This window comes from Dendrobates tinctorius, unplaced genomic scaffold (genome assembly GCF_039654945.1).
Source record: "Dendrobates tinctorius isolate UK_male_01 unplaced genomic scaffold, ASM3965494v1 ptg000075l, whole genome shotgun sequence".
In the NCBI taxonomy this organism is placed as follows: Eukaryota; Metazoa; Chordata; class Amphibia; order Anura; family Dendrobatidae; genus Dendrobates; species Dendrobates tinctorius.
In genome coordinates this window covers 21165147-21188709 of record NW_027361743.1, presented here as the reverse complement: position 1 = coordinate 21188709, position 23563 = coordinate 21165147, and the positions used below count along the sequence as shown (strand labels likewise).

Here is a 23563-nt window from a genome sequence, read left to right as displayed (position 1 = left end):
CTAACAGACCGAACATTTAGTGTCTCCCTCTCACACACCACCTCCTCACCTCGCCCCCTGTCTGTTGGTGTTCCTCAAGGCTCTGACCTAGGACCCCTACTATTCTCCATCTACACCTTTGGCTTGGGACAGCTCATAGAATCCTACGGTTTGCAGTATCACCTCTATGCCGATGACACACAGATCTACCTATCTGGACCCAACCTCGCCTCCTTACTGACGGAAATCCCACAATGTCTGTCTGCTATCTCAGCCTTCTTCTCTGCTCGCTTTCTCAAACTGAACATGGACAAAACAGAATTCATCATCTTTCCCCCATCTCACTCTACCCCTCCACCAGACCTATCCATCAATGTCAGTGACTGCTTTCTTTCCCCAGTCCCGCACGCTCGGTGCCTTGGGGTGATCTTCGACTCTGCCCTCTCTTTCAAATCACATATCCAAGCCCTCGCCTCCTCCTGCTGCCTCAAATTCAAAAATATTTCCCATATCTGCTCATTCCTCAACCATGAAACCACAAAAACACTAGTGCACGCTCTTATCATCTCCCGCCTCGACTACTGCAACCTCCTACTCTCTGGCCTCCCCTCTAGCACTCTGGCTCCGCTCCAGTCCATCCTACACTCTGCTGCCCGACTAATCCACCTGTCTCCCTGCTATTCCCCAGCCTCCCCCCAATGCCAGGCCCTTCACTGGCTTCCTATTGCCCAGAGGCTCCAATTCAAAACCCTAACCATGACATACAAAGCCATCCACAACCTGTCTCCTCCATACATCTGTGACATGGTCTCTAGGTACCTATCCACCTATCCGCACGCAACCTTCGATCATCTCAAGATCTCCTTCTCTACTCCCCCCTTATCTCATCTTCTCACAACCGCATACAAGACTTCTCCTGTGCTTCCCCCATACTCTCGAACTCTCTGCCACAACACATCAGACTCTCACCATCAACGGAAACCTTCAAGAAGAACCTGAAGACCCACCTGTTCCGACAAGCATAGAGCCTGCAATGATCCTCGGTCTACTGAACCACCGCACGACCTGCTCTACCATCTCCTACTGTATCCTCACCCATCCCTGTAGACTGTGAGCCCTTGCGGACAGGGTCCCCTCTCCCTATGTACTTGTGTGTCCCTTGTCTTACACGTTTATTATACTTGTCTATATTTCCCCTTTTCACATGTAAAGCGCCATGGAATAAATAGCGCTATATAAATGCATAACAATAATAATAATAATAATAACAGCTGCACTAAAAATAGGCTGAACTAGATGGACATAAGGTCTTCCTTCAGCCTTCAAAACTATGTTTTGTTACTATGTTACTTGGCTAATTAGACTAGATTTACATGTAGGAAACAGGGGGCCATATCTCAAGAATGGATGGAGAGGCTCAGCAGCAAAAGAAAAACAATGCAAATTCAGGAAAACAATGGCATACACATCAGGTAAAAAAAAGCAAACAAACGTGTTTATGGTAAGTGACAAGTTCTTCTTAAAGCCTTTTAGTTAGCCTATATTTTATGTTTTGGTGCAATAAAGCTCTACTGTAAATACTATTGGTTAATATACGGTATATTTATGACATTTTGTAATGAATAACTATAACTTTTATTGTTCTATTCCCTCTGAAGCTTAGTAAAGCTGAAGGAATTCTGCGTCAGGTCCGAAACGCATTAGTCAAGAAAGACAGAGAAGAAGACATTTCTCGGATGATGCAAGAGTTCTACCGATGTCTCCCACACAAGGAAAAGAGACCGAATAACATCAATATGAAGTTCTTGACAGTTAAGCAGGACTTGTGCCAGGTACAGTATATACCCTTTTCGCTTTTTTTGTCTGCTGACACCAGGTTTACAATTTTGGTATAATTTTGCTTACTTATTTTGCATTAGAGTATGAGTCTTTGCTGTATGAATTGGGATAATCCTGCCAAATTGAGGCATAGGGCATAGATGAAAGGTGAAAAGTGACATTCAAAGATGTAAAAGAAATTCATTATAGTTTGTAAGTACGGTATGTGAGGCAATTATGCTTAGACCATATTCAGATTTATAGTTATGGACTCAGGTCCGTCAAGTTCAACCTTTCTCCACCAGTTAACAACCTTTGTGCACCATCTTCTACATCTACAGGTGACTACACCTTCCAAAGATCAGGTCATAAATTCTTCTGTTTACTTGTCTGAAAGTATTTAGACTCATCTTTCATCTTTTGCTGACCATCTTCAGGTAATTAGGGACATGATTAACGTCTGCGAGACTAGCTTATCTCAAAACACTCCTTCCTCTACTGCCAAATACCAAGCCCTGAGGTGCAGAATAGAATACGTGGACCCAAACTCTGAAGAATTTCACCAGGTGAAGAAGGACATTCTGGATCACAATCACAGGTAAGTGACAAAGACCGTCTACTTACAGAAGACTTATCACCAGATCAAAAGTGACCATTTTTTGTTCTTACTTTTCCTGTTGCTCCTTTGAATATTCTTTTATTTTTTTTTAAATTTAGACATACGGTCCCATAGATATAATCATTTTTATTTAGTGCTAATTTTATGGTCTTTATCGAGGAGGCGTAGCTTACAGGATTTTCTGGGGGTATGTCTTAAGCCTGTTTTACATAATTACCATATGAGCCACACCTTCTTGGTATAAACCATACAAATTTGCACTGAATAAAAAGTCCCATATCTCTAAAACTGTTTGGAGGACTTAAAAAAATAAATGAATACTTGGTGAACAGTGGAAATAAAATAAAAGTGAGAAATGGCCACTTTTGACCTTGTGACAGATTCCCTTTAATCTTTATTCATATAGAAAAAGATTCCTGTGGGAACCATATTCAGGATTGGTAAAACACCTTTTCTTGGCACTTTACTGTATTTTTGACACTTATCATTTCTGCCTTATACCGTATATACTCGTGTATAAGCCGACCCGTTTATAAGCCGACCCTCCTAATTTTGCCAGAAAAAACTGGGAAAACTTATTGACTCACGTATAAGCCTAGGGTGGAAAATGCAGCAGCTACTGGTAAATTTTGAAAAATAAAAATAGATACCAATAAAAGTAAAATTAATTGAGACATCAGTAGGTTAAATGTTTTTGAATATCCATATTGAATCAGGAGCCCCATATAATGCTCCATACATTTCATGATGGCCCCATAAGATGCTCCATAGAATAATATGCCCCATATGCTGCTCCATAAAGGTTATGGCCCCAAAAAATGCTCCATAGAATATGCTACCCCATAAGATGCTCCATACATTATGCCCCCATAAGGTGCTCCATAGAATAGGTCCCCATAAGATGCCCCATAGAATATGCCCCCATAAGATGCTCCATAGAATAGGCCCCCATACGATGCTCCATTGAATGCCCCCATAAGATGCCTCATAGACTATGCCCCAATAAGATGCTCCATAGAATATGCCCCCATAAGATGCTCCATAGAATATGCTCTCATAAGATGCCCCATAGAATATGCCCCCATAAGATGCTCCATAGAATAATCCCCATATGCCGCTGCTGCTGCAAATAGAGAAAAAAAATGACATAGTTACCTCTCTGTCGCTGGGGGCCAGGTGCCGGTGTCGCTGCTGGCTCAGGACCCATCACCTGAGCTATTCACCTGTCCCCGTTCCCACGCTGCTCGCCGCTGTCTGCTACGTCATCTCTCAGTGACGTTCAGGCAGCGGAGTGCGCGGCGTGCACTAACCACGTCACCGCGCCTTTTGACCTGAACATCACTGACAGTGGACGCGGCAGGCAGCGGCGAGCAGTGTGGGAACGGGGACAGGTGAATATCGCTTATACTCACCCCCCGGTGCGTCTCTGCAGCCCCGTTCTCCCACAGTCTCTGGCGCCTGCCTTCAGCAGTCATGTGATACCGCTCATTAAAGACATGAATATGCGCATATTCATATCTTTAATGAGCAGTACCATGTGACCCCTGAAGGAAGGAGCCTGAGACCGGGAGAAGCGGGGGGGTGGGGCTGCAGAGACATGCCAGGGGGGGTAAGTATGATCTCTGACACCCCCGCCGACCCCTGGTATATGACTCGCGTACAAGCCGAGAGGGGGACTTTCAGCCCCAAAAAATGGTTTGAAAATCTCTAATTTTACGCTAGTATATATGGTAAGTTTTATACATAGTGTACCTGATGTCTGCTCCGTTTTGCTAATGCATTTTACTTAGTAAATCCCCCTTTTTACATACTTTTTAGCTTTACCTACAAGTAAAGTAGAACTCAATTATCTGTCAACCTACAAGATATCCCTTTGCCTCTTTCCATACTTACTCTGCAAAGAAAAAAAAGAACAAAGAAAGAAAAATATGTCAATTAAAGTGATATTCTATTTATTTTTTTATTTTTTAGTATTGGTCATTACTACCTTTTGGGGTAGGTCTGATGCAGACATAACATACCACTGGTGCAACTCACAGGGGCCCAAGATGTAAGAGTGCACTACCACCACCAAAGCAGGTGGAATTGTGCATTATGTGGAGCTATTAGACTGCAAAGTGCCCATATGTTGTTCTTGTACAAGGGCCCTGTTCTGTCTGTGTCCGCTCCTGGGGGAAGCATTATACAGTTTGACTATCCTAAAGCTGCCATACACCTAAGATTACCATAAGCCAGAATGCAGCCGATTAATCGCTCATTATTATTATTATTTATTTATATAGCGCCATTAATTCCATGGTGCTGTACAAGAGAAGGGGGGTTACATACAAAGTTATAGATATAGTTAACAGTAAACAAATTTACAATGACAGACTGGTACAGAGGGGAGAGGACCCTGTCCTTGCGGACTTACATTCTAAGGGATAGTGGGAAAGAGACAGAAGGTCGGGGGTGCAGCAGCTCTGGTGGTGATGAGGCGGCAGCTCAGATGGTGGTGAGGAGGCAGAATGGTCATTGCAGGCTGTAAGCTTTCCTGAAAAGATGGGTTTTCAGGTTCCGTTTGAAGGATCCGAGGGTGGTGGATAATCGGACGTGTTGAGGCATGGAATTCCAGGATAGGGGATATTCGGGAGAAATCTTGGAGGCGGTTGTGGGAGGAACGAATAAGTATGGAGGAGAGTAGGAGGTCTTGGGAGATTAGTTCAGAGATATAGGGAGGGGAAAGGTTGTGGATGGCTTTGTAGGTCAGTATTAGTAGTTTGAACTGGATTCGTTGGAGAATTGGGAGCCAATGGAGGGATTTGCAGAGGGGGGAGACAGGGGAGTAGCGAGGAGAGAGGTGGATTAGTCGGGCAGCGGAATTGAGGACAGACTGGAGTGGTGCAAGAGAGTTAGCAGGGAGGCCACAGAGGAGAGTGTTGCAGTAGTCAAGGCGGGAGATGATGAGGGCATGTTCAAGAGTTTTAGTTTATTGAGGACTGAGGAAGGGACGGATTCTGGAAATATTTTTGAGTTGGAGGTGACAGGAGGTAGCAAGAGATTGGACGTGTGGTTTGAAGGACAGGGCGGAGTCGAGAGTTACTCTGAGGCAGCGGATTTCTGGTGCGGGAGAGAGCGTGATGCCGTTTACCATAATAGATAGATTGGGTAGGGAAGATACGTGAGATGGAGGAAAGATAATGAGTTCAGTTTTGTCTACGTTGAGTTTTAGGAAGCAGAGAGGTGACATCTGGGCCAGAGAGGTAGATCTGAGTGTCATCTGCATACAGGTGGTACTGGAAGCCATGGGACTTTATGAGTTGTCCTAGGCCAAGAGTATAGATGGAAAAAAGTAGGGGCCCCAGGACAGAGCCTTTGTGGACTCCAACAGAGAGGGGGCAGGATGAGGAGGTAGTGTGGGAGTGGGAAACGCTGAATGTGCGGTCAGAAAGGTATGAGGAAATCCAGGACAGGGCAAGGTCTTTGATGCCAAGGGAAGAAAGAATCTGTAGCAGTAGGCAGTGGTCAACTGTGTCAAAGGCAGAGGACAGGTCAAGAAGGAGGAGGATGGAGTACTGTCTGTTAGCTTTGGCTGTGAGTAATACATTAGTAATTTTGGTCAGGGCAGTTTCAGTGGAGTGGTGGGGGTGGAAGCCAGATTGCAGGATGTCAAGGAGGGAGTTAGATGAGAGGTGGGAGGAAAGTTGAGCATGGACATGCTGTTCAAGGAGTTTGGAAGCAAACGGGAGCAGTGATATGGGGCGACAGATGGGCATAGCAGTTGGGTCAAGGTTTGATTTTTTGAGGATGGGTGTTATGGTGGCATGTTTGAAGGCAGAGGGGAAGGTACCAGAAGTTAGGGATAGGTTGAAGAGATGGGTTAGGGCTGGAATGATCATGTTAGTGAGGTTGGGGAGCAGGTGGGAAGGGATGGGGTCAAGTGCACAGGTGGTGAGGCGTGATTTGGAAAGAAGATGAGTAAGCTCTCCTTTAGTGATGTTGGAGAGGGAGGTTATTAGGGAAGGGCAGAGGTCTGGTATGTGGAGCTGTTAGGGTGGTGGAACTGTAAAGGTTTGCCTTGTTTGGTCAATCTTGTTTTTGAAGTAGGTGGCAAAGTCCTCAGCAGATATGAGGGGAGTTGGAGGTGGCAGTGGTGGGCAGAGGAGAGAGTTGAATGTGCTGAACAGTTGTTTTGGGTTGTGGGATAATGAAGATACAAGGTTTGTGAAATAGGTCTGTTTAGCAGAGGTGAGGGTTGATTTAAAGGCAAGTGTAGCTTGTTTGAAAGCAGTGAAGTAGTCTGGCAGGGGTGTTTTCTTCCAACGCCGCTCCGCGACCCTGGATGCTTTTCAAAGTTTTTTGGTGAGGTTGTTGTGCCAGGGTTGCCTATTGGTTTGTCGCACTTTGCCATGCATGAGAGAAGCGACTGAGTCTATGGCTGATGTGAGGGTGGCGTTGTAGAAAGCGGTGGCACTGTCCTTGTTGTGGAGTGAAGATATGGAGGACAGAGGTAGAAGAGAGTCTGAAAGTCTGTGGATGTCTAGGTGTGCGAGGTTTCTGCGAGGATGTGCTAGTGGCTGGACATGGGGGGCAGGTGAGAAGGACAAGGATGAGAAGGTGAGTAGATGGTGGTCAGATAGGGGGAAGGGAGAGGTTGTGAGATTAAGTAGGGAACAGAGGAGGGTGAAGATGAGGTCTAATGTATGTCCATTTGTGTGGGTGGCTGTGGAGGACCACTGAGTAAGTCCAAAGGATGAGGTAACTGACAGGAGTTTGGAGGCTGCTGGCTGGTGGGTGTCAATGGGGATGTTGAAGTCCCCCATGATGATGGTGGGGATGTCAGCAGAGAGAAAGTGGAGGAGCCAGGTGGAGAATTGGTCGATGAAGGCAGTGGCTGAGCCCGGTGGTCGGTATATGACAGCCATTTAAAGATTAGAGGGAGAGTAAATACGGACAGAGTGAACCTCAAAAGAAGGGAGGATAAGGGAGGGTTGAAGGAGCAGTTTTTAGAAAGGAGGAAACCCACTCCTCCACCTTGTCTGTTGCCAGGGCGAGGAGTGTGGGTAAAGTGGAGGCCGCCATAACTCGGGGAGGCCGTGTCAGGGGGTGTCATCCAGGTCTCAGTGAGGGCCAGGAAGGAAAGGTTGCGGGAGGTAAAGAGGTCGTGGATCACGTGGAGGTTGTTGCAGATGGAGCGAGCATTCCACAAACCATCCAACCAACCATCAAAGTGCCGGATTAAACTGGCAGAGTTGTTAAGTTTACTGATTGTCTGCAGAGCTGTCGACATGACGACAGCGCGCCACCTAAACAACAGAGACTGGGGCAGCGGCGGAGACTCAGCGCTGGACCTGTGGAGGATGAGTAATGCTTGTTTTTTTTTTTACGGCTACAAGAACCTTTGAAAAAAAATTCTGATTGGGGACAACACCTTTAACCATATACATATTCACACACCTTAATAATATTACCTGTAAGGATTTTTTTCCAAGCTGAACAAGCCGAATACTTCCAGCTTCTATTTATGTAAGACACCTCCCGCACCATTTAGTATGGTCAAATCCCAGCACCTATATTTTTTTTTACAACGTGGAAACTAAAATAGAGTCCTGTACATGTGATGAGGGATTTATAGAGGGGTAATATTGGGTTTAATCCCCTCTTTTTATATACTTTAAAATCTTTGGCTTTTGCAGCTGCTGCTTGAAATTGGGTATATTGGTTCCGAGTAACTAAGCAGCAGTGCTCAATTACTTCTCTTGTTCTTTTATACATTCATATTGTGAGTTTGTTTTTGACAGTGTGAGTAGGATCAATTTTTGTGTTATGTGACATATTTTTTTTTTTTCGTCGTACAGCAATAGAGAATTTAATATCTTACGAGTTTTACGAGTTGGGAGAATGAGTGAGGCCAATAACTTTAAGAGTGACGTAGGAAACGTCCGGCCCTTGCTGCATGCTTCTTCTCCATGCAATTTTGTGGGGATCCTCTCTCGGTAAGTTTGCACGTTTTCCTTTTTTTTAAAGAAGAGAGACTATTCAGAAGATGCACAATATACAGAGGAGGGAGAGGTGGATTATGCTACATAATAGCAGAGTGATATACATAGTGAATCGCCCATAGTCTTCAAAACGCAAGTGACCTTTATAACTAAGAAGGTGCCCATTCCAGTCTGTGCTATAAAGTCCTGTAATTCTTAATAACCATATTATTATGGATAATGTTGGTTTTGATTTATTCTTGGTATTATTTTATTCTTTTTTATTTTCTCTTGTGTGTTCCCTAAAGTGGTCTGATGATGCCAAAGATTATTGTTGAAGAATTTGGTGGTGAAAGGACAGATATTGGGAACCTTGGAAGCGGCATTTATTTCAGTGACTCAATAAGGTTTGTAAGAAAATATGATAATATCATTATAATCTTTATTAATATTGAATTGTGAAGGATGCAACATTATACACCGAAACTCTCATCCGGTTCTTGGCTTTTTTTTTTATTTTATTGCTTTAGTGCATCCAGGTCATAGTGATACAAACTGAACATCACATTTAACTTACACGGAAAAGTTCTGAGTGCTGTAAAAATACCTGTCGCAGTGAGGCAGCTTAAGATATATTATATGCCATGCGTCCAGAAATACTCTAAGGGTACCGTTACACTTAGCGATGCACCAGCGATCCTGACAACGATATGGATCGCTGGTGCATCGCTAAGTGGTCGCTAGTGAGCTGCCACACAGGCAGATCTCACCAGCGACGTAGCAGGGGTCGGGGGTCGCTACTTACCTGTCAGACGCGGAGATCCTGACGTCCTCCCACCCGCGTCTACGCGTCGCTCATCGGCGCCACAGGAAGCCCAGCAGGAAACGGCCCAGGACATTCTCGCGCGATCAGAGATGGACAGCGGGGAGCCGGTCGGAGGTAAGTATCACACATAGCGATATCGCTATAACGTCACAAAACCAGTGACTTTATAGCGATATTGCTAGCAATATCGCTATGTGTAACGGGCCCTTAACTTACAGAATTAAAGTCTTTTTTTTCCTTCTCACTTTTTGAATTCTTGAAGTGTAACGAGTCTTGAGAATTCATGTCAATAACACATAAGGGGAGCTATTTAAATATTCCAGATCTTTACCATCATATGTGAGGTTGTAGATTTTGGAGTCTGTGGATTGGAGGACGTCTAAAGGCCCCATAAAGGTTAGGCAAATGTTGGCTGAACCCGCCAATATTGACTGGTTCGGCCAACAGCAAATGTTTATAGAGGTGCCAGCCATCTGATAGTTTGGAAAGATGTCGATCGGACATCTCCGATATTGGACTGCCAATCACATTCTTCTCCCCGGCATAAGCCTGACATATGCAGACAGACGTGTCAGTTGGCGACTTTCTCGGAAAAACACAGGAACACTCGGCCGAGTGAATGCTCTTGTGTATGGGAGAGTCGACTGAGATGGCTGTCATCTACTATGTATGTCCAGCTTAAGAAAGATGGAGCTGGAGTGAGTGGTAGGCTGTAGAGATGAGCAGATCAATTTGCGAGACTCTGGTCCAGCATCAAGGTCAATGATACCTGGTGGCTACACGTGAGGCCCCCAAATCTTACCTTCCAGCATTCCCAGGGCGGAATTTGATTTGTCAGAACTGGCACAACATCATCGGTACAACGTTATGCACAGAGGACTTTGCGCCTCTCCTGGCTAATCAAAAAACACGCCGGAGACTCCTGGACACTGAACTGGAGGCCTGCGAATCAATCCGCTCATCTATAGTAGGTGGTGTAGACATCGGCAAGGGTTTCATACTGGGAAGGTTGAGTAAGCTAACTGGTCAGAGGTAGGGTAGATGGGGCTAGTAGAATTTAGAAGTGAACCCACGAGGAGGGTTTAGAAAATTGGTACAATTTCTGTTGTTATTCTCCCAGAATAAAGAAAAGGAGGATTTATTAAAGGGGTATCCTCAAGTTGTCTCATGAGCAGCTCAGAGCCACTCACTTTTTCGGTACTTCCTGGTGACTTGAGGGGGGGGCAGGTTCTCCTCTTGAGTGACAGTTCTGGCCAGGAGCTTTGTCCTGAGTCTACACTGTAATCTCTTTCAAAACCTAGACTAAAAACAATTTATAGCTATCCTGCAGTAAGTAAATACATAAATAGTAGTAATACATTGGATGGTCCTAAGGTTGGCTAGGCATTGGCTGGACGGCAAGTCAGCAGCTTGAGGAATGGGGTGTGTGGTTGGCTAGTCACAGCAATGATATTTAAGAATTATATATTTTGGGGTTTCTACACTCACTGGCCACTTTATTAGGTACACCATGCTAGTAAGGGGTTGGACCCCCTTTTGCCTTCAGAACTGCCTCAATTCTTCGTGGCAGAGATTCAACAAGGTGCTGGAAGCATTCCTCAGAGATTTTGGACCATATTGACATGATGGCATCACACAGTTGGCGCAGATTTGTCGGCTGCACATCCCTGATGCGAATCTCCCGTTCCACCACATCCCAAAGATGCTCTATTGGATTGAGATCTGGTGACTGAGGAGGCCATTTGAGCACAGTAAACTCATTGTCATGTTCAAGAAACCAATCTGAGATGATTCGAGCTTTATGACATGGCGCATTATCCTGCTGAAAGTAGCCATCAGATGTTGGGTACATTGTGGTCATAAAGGGATGGACATGGTCAGCAACAATACTCAGGTAGGCTGTGGCGTTGCAACGATGCTCAATTGGTACCAAGGGGCCCAAAGAGTGCCCAGAAAAAATTCCCCACACCATGACACCACCACCACCAGCCTGAACCGTTGATACAAGGCAGGATGGATCCATGCTTTCATGTTGTTTTCGCCAAATTCTGACCCTACCATCCCAATGTCGCAGCAGAAATCGAGACTCATCAGACCAGGCAACGTTTTTCCAATCTTCTACTGTCCAATTTCGATGAGCTTGTGCAAATTGTAGCCTCAGTTTCCTGTTCTTAGCTGAGAGGAGTGGTACCCAGTGTGGTCTTCTGCTGCTGTAGCCCATCTGCCTCAAAGTTCGACGCACTGTGCGTTCAGAGATGCTCTTCTCCCTACCTTGGTTGTAACGGGTGGCAATTTGAGTCACTGTTGCCTTTCTATCAGCTCGAACCAGTCTGCCCATTCTCCTCTGACCTCTGGCATCAACATGGCATTTCCGGCCACAGAACTGCCGCTCACTGGATTTTTTTTCTTTTTCGGACCATTCTCTGTAAACCCTAGAGATGGTTGTGCGTGAAAATCCCAGTAGATCAGCAGTTTCTGAAATTCTCAGACCAGCCCTTCTGGCACCAACAATCATGCCACGTTCAAAGGCACTCAAATCACCTTTCTTCCCCATACTGATGCTCGGTTTGAACTGCAGGAGATTGTCTTGACCATGTCTACATGCCTAAATGCACTGAGTTGCCGCCATGTGATTGGCTGATTAGAAATTAAGTCTTAACACACAGTTGGACAGGTGTACCTAATAAAGTGGCCAGTGAGTGTATATATTAAATTCAAAATATTAATTTGTGCAGTGTATTGTAAAACATTTCTGTTTTGGTTTTTTTTTGTTTTTTTCCAATAGCACAAGCATAAAGTATTCTCAGCCAAGTGACACCACTGGATCGCGTCTCTTGGTGATCTGTGACGTGGCTTTAGGTAAATGCAAAGATGTGTTTCACAGAAATTACACAATCACTGAAGCTCCCAATGGTTTTGACAGTGTGCATGGTGTCCAGCAGAAGGAGGGAGTGAAATCTGACTTTACGGTAAGTAGTATTATATTTTTCATATGCATCAAAATATCTGTAAATAGCAGACTCACTGTAAATCAAGTTATAAGGATTTTTTTTTTAGAAATGTAAGGTTGCATTCACATCTGCGTTTCGACATTCCGTTTGTTTCTTCTGTTTGTAGGAGCAGACAAATCATTGATTATTATTGGATCCATATGGGTTTTGTTATGTGTGTGCAGTAGAAAAAAAAGCACACCATAGAGAACTTTTTCTTTCAGTTCTAAATATTGACAAATACCCTCACCCAGGTGAACCCCATAAACTTGACTGCTCCCTTATACTTTCATTTGCATCAGTTATACAACGTATCTGTTTGGACATTAACTCTGTCCCTAAAAACGAAACCTACAAGTATAATGACAGTACACAAGTGTGAACATAGCTTTATGATAACAGGAACAATCTTTTAATTTCAAAAAAGAGTAATTTATTCAAAGTTTAATATACCACACCGTCCCTATCCTGTATCTCTATGTAAGAGGAAGAATATTAAGAAAGAACTTGAGGCTCTCACATATTAGAAATGGAACAAAGACTCTCAGAGCTACATGTATGTGGGATGCCAAGACCCCAACTTCAAGCATAATAGAAATACAACAGCCAGAAAAAAAAGCAAACAAAATGCCGCATAGGAGCATGTGTGGCTAAAGCAGTGGCAAATCAACATCCCAGAAATAAAACAATAATACAAATGATTTACAAGTAAAAATGGACACAAATCATGATTTATTATTTCCATCTTTATATGTTGAAAAATAAAATATTGAAAGATGAAAATGTACAGCCATACCATCTATATAGATATGATAATGTACTCATCCTTTATCACCATTACCCTCGTGCAGTATCCGGTATGCAAGAAAAAAATCTGCAAATATTCTCAATCCTATGTAAACAGATGTCTGGCTTTTAGCCTAGTGATGTGCTGACTGTGTAATCAGTTGCATCCTGTAACATTGATCTTTCTGGAAGCCGATGCCCGTTCCAATCTTGGCTTTGTTCTGACTTTGCTCCTGATTCCACTTTCTGTCTTGTTCTCCTCTTGGACTGACTGTTACTCCTTTTTAATTGTGGCTTTGATTTGATTCTATCATTTCCTTTCCTGTTGTCTCTTTCTAAGTGTTCTGGATCCCATGGCTCAGGTAGCCAATCTAAAAAAAAAATAAAATATTCTTAAACATGCTTAAAATAGCGATTATATACTGCAGTTAACAATGGTGTGCCAATCAGAAGACATCAGCTTGTTCTGGATCCAGCAGCACCTATTATGTCTTGGATTAGAAATTTGAGAAAAAATTCTATTTCTGCTCATCATTAGTGCTCATTTCTATAGCTGAGCTAGCCTTCTTCTGGGTTACGGCCAATGCATAGGCAGAAAACAGGGCTCAGATATTGAAATGTGCCAGTCATCCGGTCCTTTACACACAGCTCTGACAATGTGATGCCACACACACACACTAAATTCCCTCCTGGTGCTGAAAATTGGGTAATACCTTTAATCGAGACATACTACTTAGTGGTACATCTTGCTATTTTAAAGACGACCTGTCACTTTCCACAAATATGTAATTTTTCTTACCTGGGGTAAATCCTGCTGTTCTCCTGAATCTGGAGTAGTTTTTCTTTTGTTCCTGTGCCTCTCTGTCCCTGAGATATGGTCCCTTCCTTCATTTGTGCTAGTTGGGTGTGGGCCTCTTGAAGACATTCAGAGAGAAGAGTTGAGGACCACGCACAGTTGGCTAAAAGACAAGATTTCTATCAAGGAAAGAAGGAAAGCCATATATATCAGGAATGGAGAGGTGCAGGAACAAAAGGAAAACTTCTCCAGATTCAGATTAGGGAGAACAGCAGCATTTCCAGCAGTTAAAAAAATGGCATGCTTATGGCAAGTAATAGGACTTTTTGTAAGCACATCTCAGTGCATGATCGTGTAGCGTAAAGCAAACTTTAAAGTTAGAATATTTGATAGAAAAATTGGAACATAAATAATCATTAGGCACCATAGAATAACCTTGGAATGGGGCTCCGAATCCACCATCACCTCATCAGGGATCTTCTATTCTGCATCCCTTCCAGTAGTCACAATGATCAGTAATTGCACCATATCTGGGAAATGAGGTGGATCATCCTGCCTGATACTCTGGTGGTACTTTTTAGGATGATGAGTATGTGGTGTATGACGTCAGTCAGGTACGGATGAGGTACGTTGTGCAGTTTTCCACGGATGGGGACTATGTCGACCTACAGAAAGAATCTTTGTACATATCAATTGATCAAGCACCGGACCATTGTAAGAGCCTGCCCGAAGCATCAGAAGGTAAGGGATGTTTGTTAATGAGTTCTGGAGTTTAGGAAACTCATTTTCAGATATGTTGGGTACATGTCAGATTATATTAGGGGTTTCTCAGTGCAGGATCTTCATCTCTTTGCCGGAATGGAGAGCAGTTATAAAGAGAGTCCTTCACTATGGAGGACCTGTCCTACCTTACACGCATAAACTAATGATAAAATAGTCAATGTGTAATGCGTACCTTCTCTTATGGTGGCGCTATACAGCTTTGTTCTAACAAAAGAAATGATTCGGTACATAAGTCGGTTTACAGGCAATGTGTAGGAGAACATTCACACTGTGGCCATATATCAGATGAAACCAAAGAAGAAAACAAACTGAGAAAATACCCCGTGTTAAGTAAATAGTAATAGTACATGTAAATAACATAGGGTCCATAGTTAACACTATTTTTATCAAAAAGCATAAATGCCATCCCACCGCAACAAGGTGGACCCAATCAGGAGCTGTGTTCTAGTAGGAGGACCTTTTTGGAAGCTATTTTTTAGCTAAACTATCCATCTAAAAAGTGGGGAATGCCCACAAAATTGGACAACGTGAACGCCCCGTGAATGAATTTTCCTATTTTACCAGATGCTTCATTAGAGGAACTACCTGAGCAACAGGTCATGAAAGGTGGTCTAAAAGGCAGTGACGGGCAGCAGATTCCTCTCGAGAGCATCCATGTGAAAGCTCGGTTAATGGACCTTGCAGCTCAGGTAAATGTGATATTATAATATCATGCCATCAGAGAGGCCTGGTGTTTCTCAGATAAATCTTCTAATACATGTTTTTCCTACAACAGGTGGTGATATTCCAGACCTATAAGAATAATTCCACCTTCCCTATTGAGGCAAAATATGTTTTCCCCCTGGACAGCACAGCAGCTGTATGTGGGTTTGAAGCTTTTATCAATGGGAAACACATCATAGGAGAGGTACAGGGCTTGGTTTTGTTACAGTAACATTACTATTATAATTATTATTATTATTTATATTTTTTCTGATGTAAATCTTTGTGTTCAGGTGAAGGAAAAGCAGAAGGCACATCAAGAATACAGGACTGCTATCAGTGAAGGACATGGCGCTTATCTCATGGACCAAGATGCTCCGGTATGTTTCCAAACTATTAAATTGTTTTTAAGGGCTTGTCCACTACTAGGACAACCCCTTCTGGATCTGAGTGTTTGGCCCCATTGAAATAAAAACACCTATACTAACCTATGGTGCCGATGCCGTTCCAGCGGCGTCAGCACTCGCTCCCCTGGAGCTCATGTAATCAACAGGAAGTGATCTTCCTGATTACGTATACATCCGAAGGCGGGGACAGCAACGCCAGCAGTGATTGGATGCAGGGATCATGTGACATAACAACCTCACATGAGCATCGGGGGAGCGAGTGCTGACGCCGCTGGAATGGCACCTGCAAAAGAGGTGAGTATAGGTGTTTTTATTTTATAGGGGTCAAACACTCATATTTAGAAGGGGTTGTCCTAGTAGTGGATAGCCCCTCTAATGTTTAATTTTTTGTAGGATAATTTTGCTTGTAACCTAGATAAGTAAAATCAAAGCGTATGCTTGACTCATTACATACTCTACAATGGTGAAGAATGAAAAATAAAATCTCAAAAGATATTAGGAAGCTACACAACTAACTTTATTCATTATATAAAACAAGACCAACCTTCATATCATGGATATCATGTTGTACACATCCCCAACTGCTAGGGTCAGGGTTAATGGGCAGACATCCAGACAATTTGCTCTTCATAGGGGGACCAGACAGGGGTGTTTGTTGTCTCCGCTGCTTTTTGCATTGGCGGTGGAGCCCCTGGCACAGACAATTAGAAAGGCAGCCTCCGTCAAGGGGTTTAAAGGAAAAAATATCTTTATATGCAGAAGATGTGCTGCTTTTCCTGGAAGACCCTGATGAATCCTTGAAGGGTGTGATGAGCATCATTGGGAGATTTGGGGCTATGTCGGGCCTGGAATCAGTTGGGAGAAATCCAATATTCTAGCTGTGGACGGTAGTGGTGAAGATCTTAGGATATAGGGGGATGGTAGTAGGCTGGCCGTTGTGTGGCAGCTCAAGTACCTGGGCATTCAGATATCGCTCCCGCTCTCGAGTTTTACAGACTTAAATCTGATCCCGCTATTGGGTAAGGTCAGAAGCAAAGTGGGAGCGTGGTGTAGATTACATCTATCAGTGGTAGGAAGGCCAAATCTGATTAAAATGGTACTGATGCCCCAGGTGTTGTACGTGCTGCACAATGCCCCCATATGGTTACCTAAGCGGTGGTTTCGTACAATCAATTCTATATTTATGGATTTTTTGTGGGGAAAAAACAACCGAGGATTAGAATGGAAATATTACAGAGGCCCAAAGATAAGGGGGGGCTGGCACTCCCGGGCCTGTGGATCTTTTAACTAGCAGCTCAGGGCCAACAGCTGAGGGGATGGAGAGAGACAGAGGGCAGGGGTTCAACTTCGCGGATATTGACTCAGGTGCTGGGGAGAGACTCATTGGTTCAAGGACTGGAGGCAGGTAGTTTTAGGAAACTGGGACTGTCATGCCCCACTCTGGCCCTGGTACACAAGGTGTGGGAGGAGAATAAGAGGATTAGGGGAGTGGAGGCCCTGACGAATTATTCCCCTATATGGCAAAATGAAATGAGTTTGACAAAATCGGGGAATTTAAAAACTGGACGAGGAAAGGAATTCAATACATGGCCCAATTACAGGACTCGCAAGAACTAGTGACTTTTGAGAAACTGCTGGAGGAATATGAGTTATCTGAGATCTGTGGGTTCCAGTATAGACAGCTCTGAGTAAGACTGTTTCTATGAGGGTCCAAAAGGACATATTGGTGGACTATGTGTGTAGTGATGGGGGAACTAAAAGAGTTATGTCAGATATTTATAAGGACTTAATGCACACCTTTTTATCTAATTACCTGATTAAGGCTAAAGAGAAATGGGAAGACGAATTGAGGCCAATAGAAGAGGATAAGTGGGAGGCGATTATGGAATATATACCCCAATTGTCACTGACAGGTAGACTCTCACAAATATACAGTATGAAATCCATAGAGTATATAGGACACCTGACAGAATATTTAGGGCAGGACTGCGACAGACTTCTGGATGCCCTCGTTGTCAGACTGATGGGGCCGGGATCTTACACATGTTGTGGCAGTGCTCCAGACTGGACTCATACTGGACAGCGATTATTATCACTATAGAGGGAGTGTATGACTGTAGAATTGAGAGGGATCCCGTGGTTTGTATTTTGGGTTATGTGGATGAGATTCAGATTCAAAATCAGTTCAAATTGGCGATAGCTAGGTTGTTCTACATTGCACGGAAATTAATAGCCAGGCACTGGATAAATGACGAACCGCCGACGATACAAGAATTTATTAGACTTTATTGTAAATATGGAAAAAGGTATTTATGCCAAAAGAAAAAGGGGAAAAAATGTTCAATTCATTGTGGGCACCGTGGATGGAGAGACTATGATCCCGAAAGGAGGACGTACTTCTGAGTATACTGTATGTTGCTGTTTTTTATATAAGGGGGGGAGGGAGGGGACGCGCCGTAATTGAAAATATGTGACCCTGTTGGACATTGTAATGTCTGGATTTGTTCTCTGTTTGAATATATAAAACAAGAAAAACCCTAAAGCATTTTACTTGTTTTGTTACCCTGTCCCCCAGATGCAGTACAAACTGTACCGAGTCTCCACGATTTCTCCTGGTCTTTGTTATTGTTGGTAGATCTGTCGTCGCCTAAGACCCCAGCGCTTCAAAGTAGCAGTGCTAATCACAGAGCCACAATTTTTGTCCACATAGGCTGAATACATTATTGGATAGATCGCTTAGACCTAATGAGGCTGGTGCGTTGACTATGATAATCCACAATAGTTGTATAATCTTAATATGAAATTGACATTCTAGGAGTCTGGACTCATGCCTATTTTAAAATCTAAATGTTTTGCAAACCTCTTTATGGACAATCGACATGACCAACAGTTAGTCTTACTATTGCTGTTTTAGGACATCTTCACAGTGAGTGTTGGAAATTTACCATCCAAGGCGACGGTTGTCATAAAAATCACCTACGTTATGGAACTCAGCCATAAGTATGATTGTATTGAATTCTCAATTCCTGGAAATGTGGCTGAATGGCAACAAGACAAAGCATTAAAGGAAAACACACAGGTAAAAAAAACGCCATTATTGGAGGCATCTTCATCGGTACATTAGTTTTGTTGATTGAAACCTTTTTATTTTCATAGGATACTGTAGCAAAAGTGGGCATTGGAAGTGACATGACACCAGGCGGGTAAGTGTTAGAGATCACTCTTTTGTCTCTGATCAGGATAATGTAGCTGTGTATTCAATATGCTATGCAGAAGTTTTCTATGTATCCTAATGGATCACATTACAATAAATTTTCTTTATAAAGAAGTTTCTAAGTTCTAAGTCAGTGTTCACATTTACGCTGAGAGCCTCCATTAGGCGTTCCCTTAGGGTTTCAGCAGCGTGCATCGCTATTCTTGCCATGAAAAATGAAGGTAACCTCAGTGGACCCATGAAAGACTATGGAGTTTTTGTGACTGTTTCTGATAGACAATAAATCTGCTCCAGCTTGATAACGTACTATGGACGGAGCCTGAGCATGTAGCTCATTCATCTTTCATCAGAGATGCAAAATAGCAGTTTATAAAATGTTGAAAGAGGTGTAACCAGTGCATATTCAAAATTAATATTCACTGCTCCCCATGCCCACCGGAGATGGGCATGGGGAGCAGCGAGTTTTCATTTTGAATTTACATCTGCTAAACTTGTCAGTGTGCAGCTCTCCATTATCCTGTGCTGACAGCAAGAAAAGGCCCAGTTTCACAAAGCCTAACAGCTGCCTGGAGCCAGTAAGGTAGCAAAGTATGACACCAACAGGTTAAATAATCAGTCCACATGTGCCCAATGTAGGTACATAACTCCCAGCAATATAGGCAGGATAGGCCACAGTAAAATATGTCTAAAAAGAAACATATTTTTGTCTAATCTTTATTTTCTGAATTCACTTTTTTTCTTCTTTCGTTCCTGTGCATGAGCATTGAACAACTAGTAGCGCTATCAGTTCAAAAATGACCTACTGACTTCTGTTCATGCTCAATGACCTGTGCAGAGGTCCCTGTGCAGGGAGGAGAAAGTGACCATCACCTGTTGTGGACAGGAGATCCTGTGCTATCTATATACATAAGTGATACCTTTCATTGCCATTCTGCCTGTGATGATAACAAGACTGCTGGAAAGTTATCTGGAGGGAACAGGAAGTGCTACTCTATTGTCAGGCTTCATATTGTATTTTTTTTTAATTTAGATAATGACATGGAAAAGGTAAAAGCTTCATATAAATACGGAAAAAAAAACAAGTTTTCCATAAAAACTTGATTCAATACTTGTCCTTATCATTATATGTACCGTACATACGATATATATTATATATTAATGTTATATATGTCTATATGTACTTCAATACTTTTCCTTAGAATATTATACAGCTCTGGCAAAAATTAAGAGACCACTGCAAAATTTTCAGTTTGTCTGATTTTTCTCTTTATAGGTATATTTTTGAGTAAAATGTAAATTGCTCTTTTATTCTATAAACTACAGTCAACATGTCTCTGAATTTCCAAGCAATAAATTTTGTATTTATTTTCAGAAAATGAGAAATGGTCAAAATAACAAAAAATAGGCAGTGCTTGTAGACCTCAAATACTGCTAAGAAAACAAGTTCATAATCATTTAGAAACAACAATATTAATGTTTTAACTCAGGAAGAGTTCAGAAATCAATATTTTGTGGAATAACCATGATTTTTAATCACAGCTGTCATGCATCTTGGCATGCTTCACACTGCTTTTGAGTGACCTTATGCCACTCCTGGTACAAAAATTTAAGCAGTTCCTTCCTTTCCTGCTGGAAAAAACAGTCCTCAGAGTTGGGGAACATTGCCTGAGCAGAAAGAATCAACTGTTTTTCCAGGATAACCTTGTATGCGGCTTGATTCATACGTCCTTCGCAAAGATTAACCTGCCCAGTTCTAGCCTTGCTGAAGCATCCCCAGATCATCACCGATACTACATCAAATTTCACAGTGGGTGCAAGACACTGTGGCTTGTTCGCCTCTCCAGGTCTCCTTCTAACCATTGGACGACCAGGTATTGGGCAAAGCTGAAAATTAGACTCATCAGAGAATGCTCCAATGGTCCAATCCTTATGGTCTTTGGCAAACTTCAGCCTGGCTCTCCTTTGCTTCTCGTTGATGAAAGGCTTATTTCTAGCTTTACATGACTTGAGCCCTGCCTCTAGGAGCCTATTATGAACTGTTCTTGCCGTGCACTTCACCCCAGCTGCCATTTGCCATTCCTTTTGTAGGTCAGTTGATGTCATCCTGCGGTTGCTGAGTGACATTCGAATAAGATGACGGTCATCCCGGTCAGTGGAGAGTTGTTTTCGCCCTCTACTGGTCTGTTGTCCCCAGTGTCTGCTGCTTGACCTTGTTGTAATGGACTGCCATCTTAGAAATTTTAAGGATGGAGGCAACATAACGCTCACTGTATCCCTCTGCTAGTAAAGCCAGAATTGAGCCCTTCTTTTCCTCACTCAGGACTTTTCTTTTCAACTCCTTTGGCATGATTAAAAGTTATTTTTTCATTCCTATTACTTTTGGGATATTATTAGCACTTGTTTTGCCATCCAGCTTGTCCTATTGCAAGAGGATTGTGAACACCACAGCAGGGTTTTTATAATTTCCTTCGTTAAATAAGATTTGGTTCAGGTGATCACCTAATCAGAAACACATTAAGTAGAATGAGGTGTACTCTGGTTGGAATTCAACTGACACTGGAATGGAATGCCTGTCAGACATGGAGAGAAGCTGATTTTTATACAACTGTATAGTTGTCTCTTAATTTTTGCCAGAGCTGAATTACCGTAGTTTATTATTATACTTGGTTATACAGTACATACAGAGCTAACATGTAATTTGTCTTTTTCTATTGGTTATAAATAAATATTCCCTATTATGAGCAGATATAAATGAGAAACTGGCCCAAGCTGTATATTCATAGGATTGAGGGGTCTCATAGTGACACATAGATACAGTCTATATATCCAGAAATTGTACTTGATGCCCCCCTTCTTTCACACATTTTGCTAACATTGTGCATATTTTTCCATTTTTAATTTCTTTCAGATCTTTTTGTTTGGATATGTCCATTGAGATGCCAAGGAAAATAGATAGTATTTCCAGTTATACACATGAAATCAAAATAAAGGTAAGTGTTTTCCATAAGAGCCCCGCTGCACAATAGATCAAGCAATTCGGAAACTATCAATCCATTGTCTTTATTGCAGAGGACGGAGTGCAAAGCTGTCGTTCAAACCAAAGAAGCGAGTTCTTTCAACGATCAAGGTTTTATTATGGTTATATCACTGGAAAATTTTTATATTCCAAGAATGTGGGTCGAGAAACACCCAGATCAAGACAGTGAGGTACAATACAGTCACTTTCTTTTCTCTATTCTAGTTTACTAGAATTCAGCTGTCTGTTTAGTTACCCATCCGCAATAGCTATGCAAAAAGTTCGCATTTGAAATTTTTGAGTTTTCACATAAAACAAAAAAAAATAAACACCATTCACATCTCATTTTTGTGACTTGTGAACCACATCGACCCAATCCACAGACCCCATTCGCGAAGCAGAAGCTAAAAAAAAGTCTCCTGTGCCATATGCAAGTAGTCTGTATCAACATGCGTCTATTTTTTCAACTGTAAAGAAAAGCACAACAGACTGCCTATTCTATACCAAGTGTGGTATGCATTATATTCTTAAAGGGGTTGTCTGATCAAAACGGATAAGTCTGCAGTCACACTGTATGACTGCAGACCTATGAATCCCCCCGGCGCATACATAGTGCGCTGAGGGGATTTTCCGGTTTCAAATCCGGGACTGGAGGGTATATGTGAGTTAGGCCGGGGTCACACTTGCGAGAAACTCGCATGAGTCTCGTGTCTCAATACCTGGCACTACCGCCGGCACTCGGACCGGAGCGCTCAGCTGCAGAGAAATACTACAGCCGCACACTCCAGTCCCGAGTGCCGGCGGCAGTGACGGGTATTGAGGGGAGAGACTCGCGCGAGTTTCTCACAAGTGTGACCCCGGCCTTATACATACGCCTGGCCAGTGGGCTCTGCCTCCCTTCCGTACACTTGTATGGAGCGACGCCATACCCTATAGTCGGCTACTTCACTAGACGGGGCGAGGCCTCAGCTCAATACAAGTGTATTGGCAGATACTAATGATAAGATTTTATGTAGACGGGGTCAATAAACAAACTTAGCAATAAAGTTTTGTCAAAGCCAAATACCAGAAAGTATCAAATACAGAGCTTTATTTAAAGCATAACACATTAACAAGAGAGAAAAACTGCAGCATCAAAAGCGCAATAAATATGCAAGTAACCTAATTTAATTAATAGGTGCAGAAATCCTGCTCTGTCAAAAAACTTACCAAACGCTCATAACGGGAACGCAGTTTTATTATATTTTCTCTGGAATGCCGGAGCGTTTAATAGAAAACATACCTGACTTCAAGGTGTGTGGATCTCTGATGGTGTGAGTTATTCCATGCCTTTTTTTTTCAGGAGCTTGTGATACTGGTGTAAAATACACCATTCATTTGCCTTGGCAGCAGGTTGTCAGTTGATTTTTGTCAGGATTTAGGTGTGGAATCTGCACAAAAATGGCATTGTCAATTTTTGTGTATTTTATTTTTAATCTGCTTTGAAAACCCTTGAAATATGGCAATTTTCACATTAGAGATGGTGCAGTCAGGTGAGCTGTAGCTCCCAGATTTTTTGCAGTTCACAGGTCAGCTCTGCTGTGTAGGGTCAGTAGAGGGCAAGAAAACCAGTGATGGCTGTACGGTGCCGCTTGAGGCTCAGATAAGGCAGGAAAGCATCCCTAAGG

At 42.8% G+C, this 23563-nt stretch overlaps 1 protein-coding gene across 18 annotated transcripts in view; it reads left to right on the top strand.

Moving 5' to 3' along the window:
• The window catches only part of PARP4 (poly(ADP-ribose) polymerase family member 4), a 278533-nt gene that overhangs the window by 37102 nt on the left and 217868 nt on the right, over positions 1 to 23563 (top strand). For all 18 annotated transcript variants that reach the window (XM_073583072.1, XM_073583087.1, XM_073583086.1 and 15 more), the window contains exons 9-21: positions 1638 to 1811; positions 2235 to 2395; positions 8254 to 8391; positions 8685 to 8783; positions 11988 to 12171; positions 14356 to 14515; positions 15122 to 15246; positions 15333 to 15464; positions 15553 to 15639; positions 18581 to 18745; positions 18823 to 18869; positions 21789 to 21870; positions 21950 to 22087. In XM_073583072.1, coding sequence (XP_073439173.1) covers positions 1638 to 1811; positions 2235 to 2395; positions 8254 to 8391; positions 8685 to 8783; positions 11988 to 12171; positions 14356 to 14515; positions 15122 to 15246; positions 15333 to 15464; positions 15553 to 15639; positions 18581 to 18745; positions 18823 to 18869; positions 21789 to 21870; positions 21950 to 22087 — 1692 coding nt within the window. The remainder of the gene's footprint in view (positions 1 to 1637; positions 1812 to 2234; positions 2396 to 8253; positions 8392 to 8684; positions 8784 to 11987; positions 12172 to 14355; positions 14516 to 15121; positions 15247 to 15332; positions 15465 to 15552; positions 15640 to 18580; positions 18746 to 18822; positions 18870 to 21788; positions 21871 to 21949; positions 22088 to 23563) is intronic.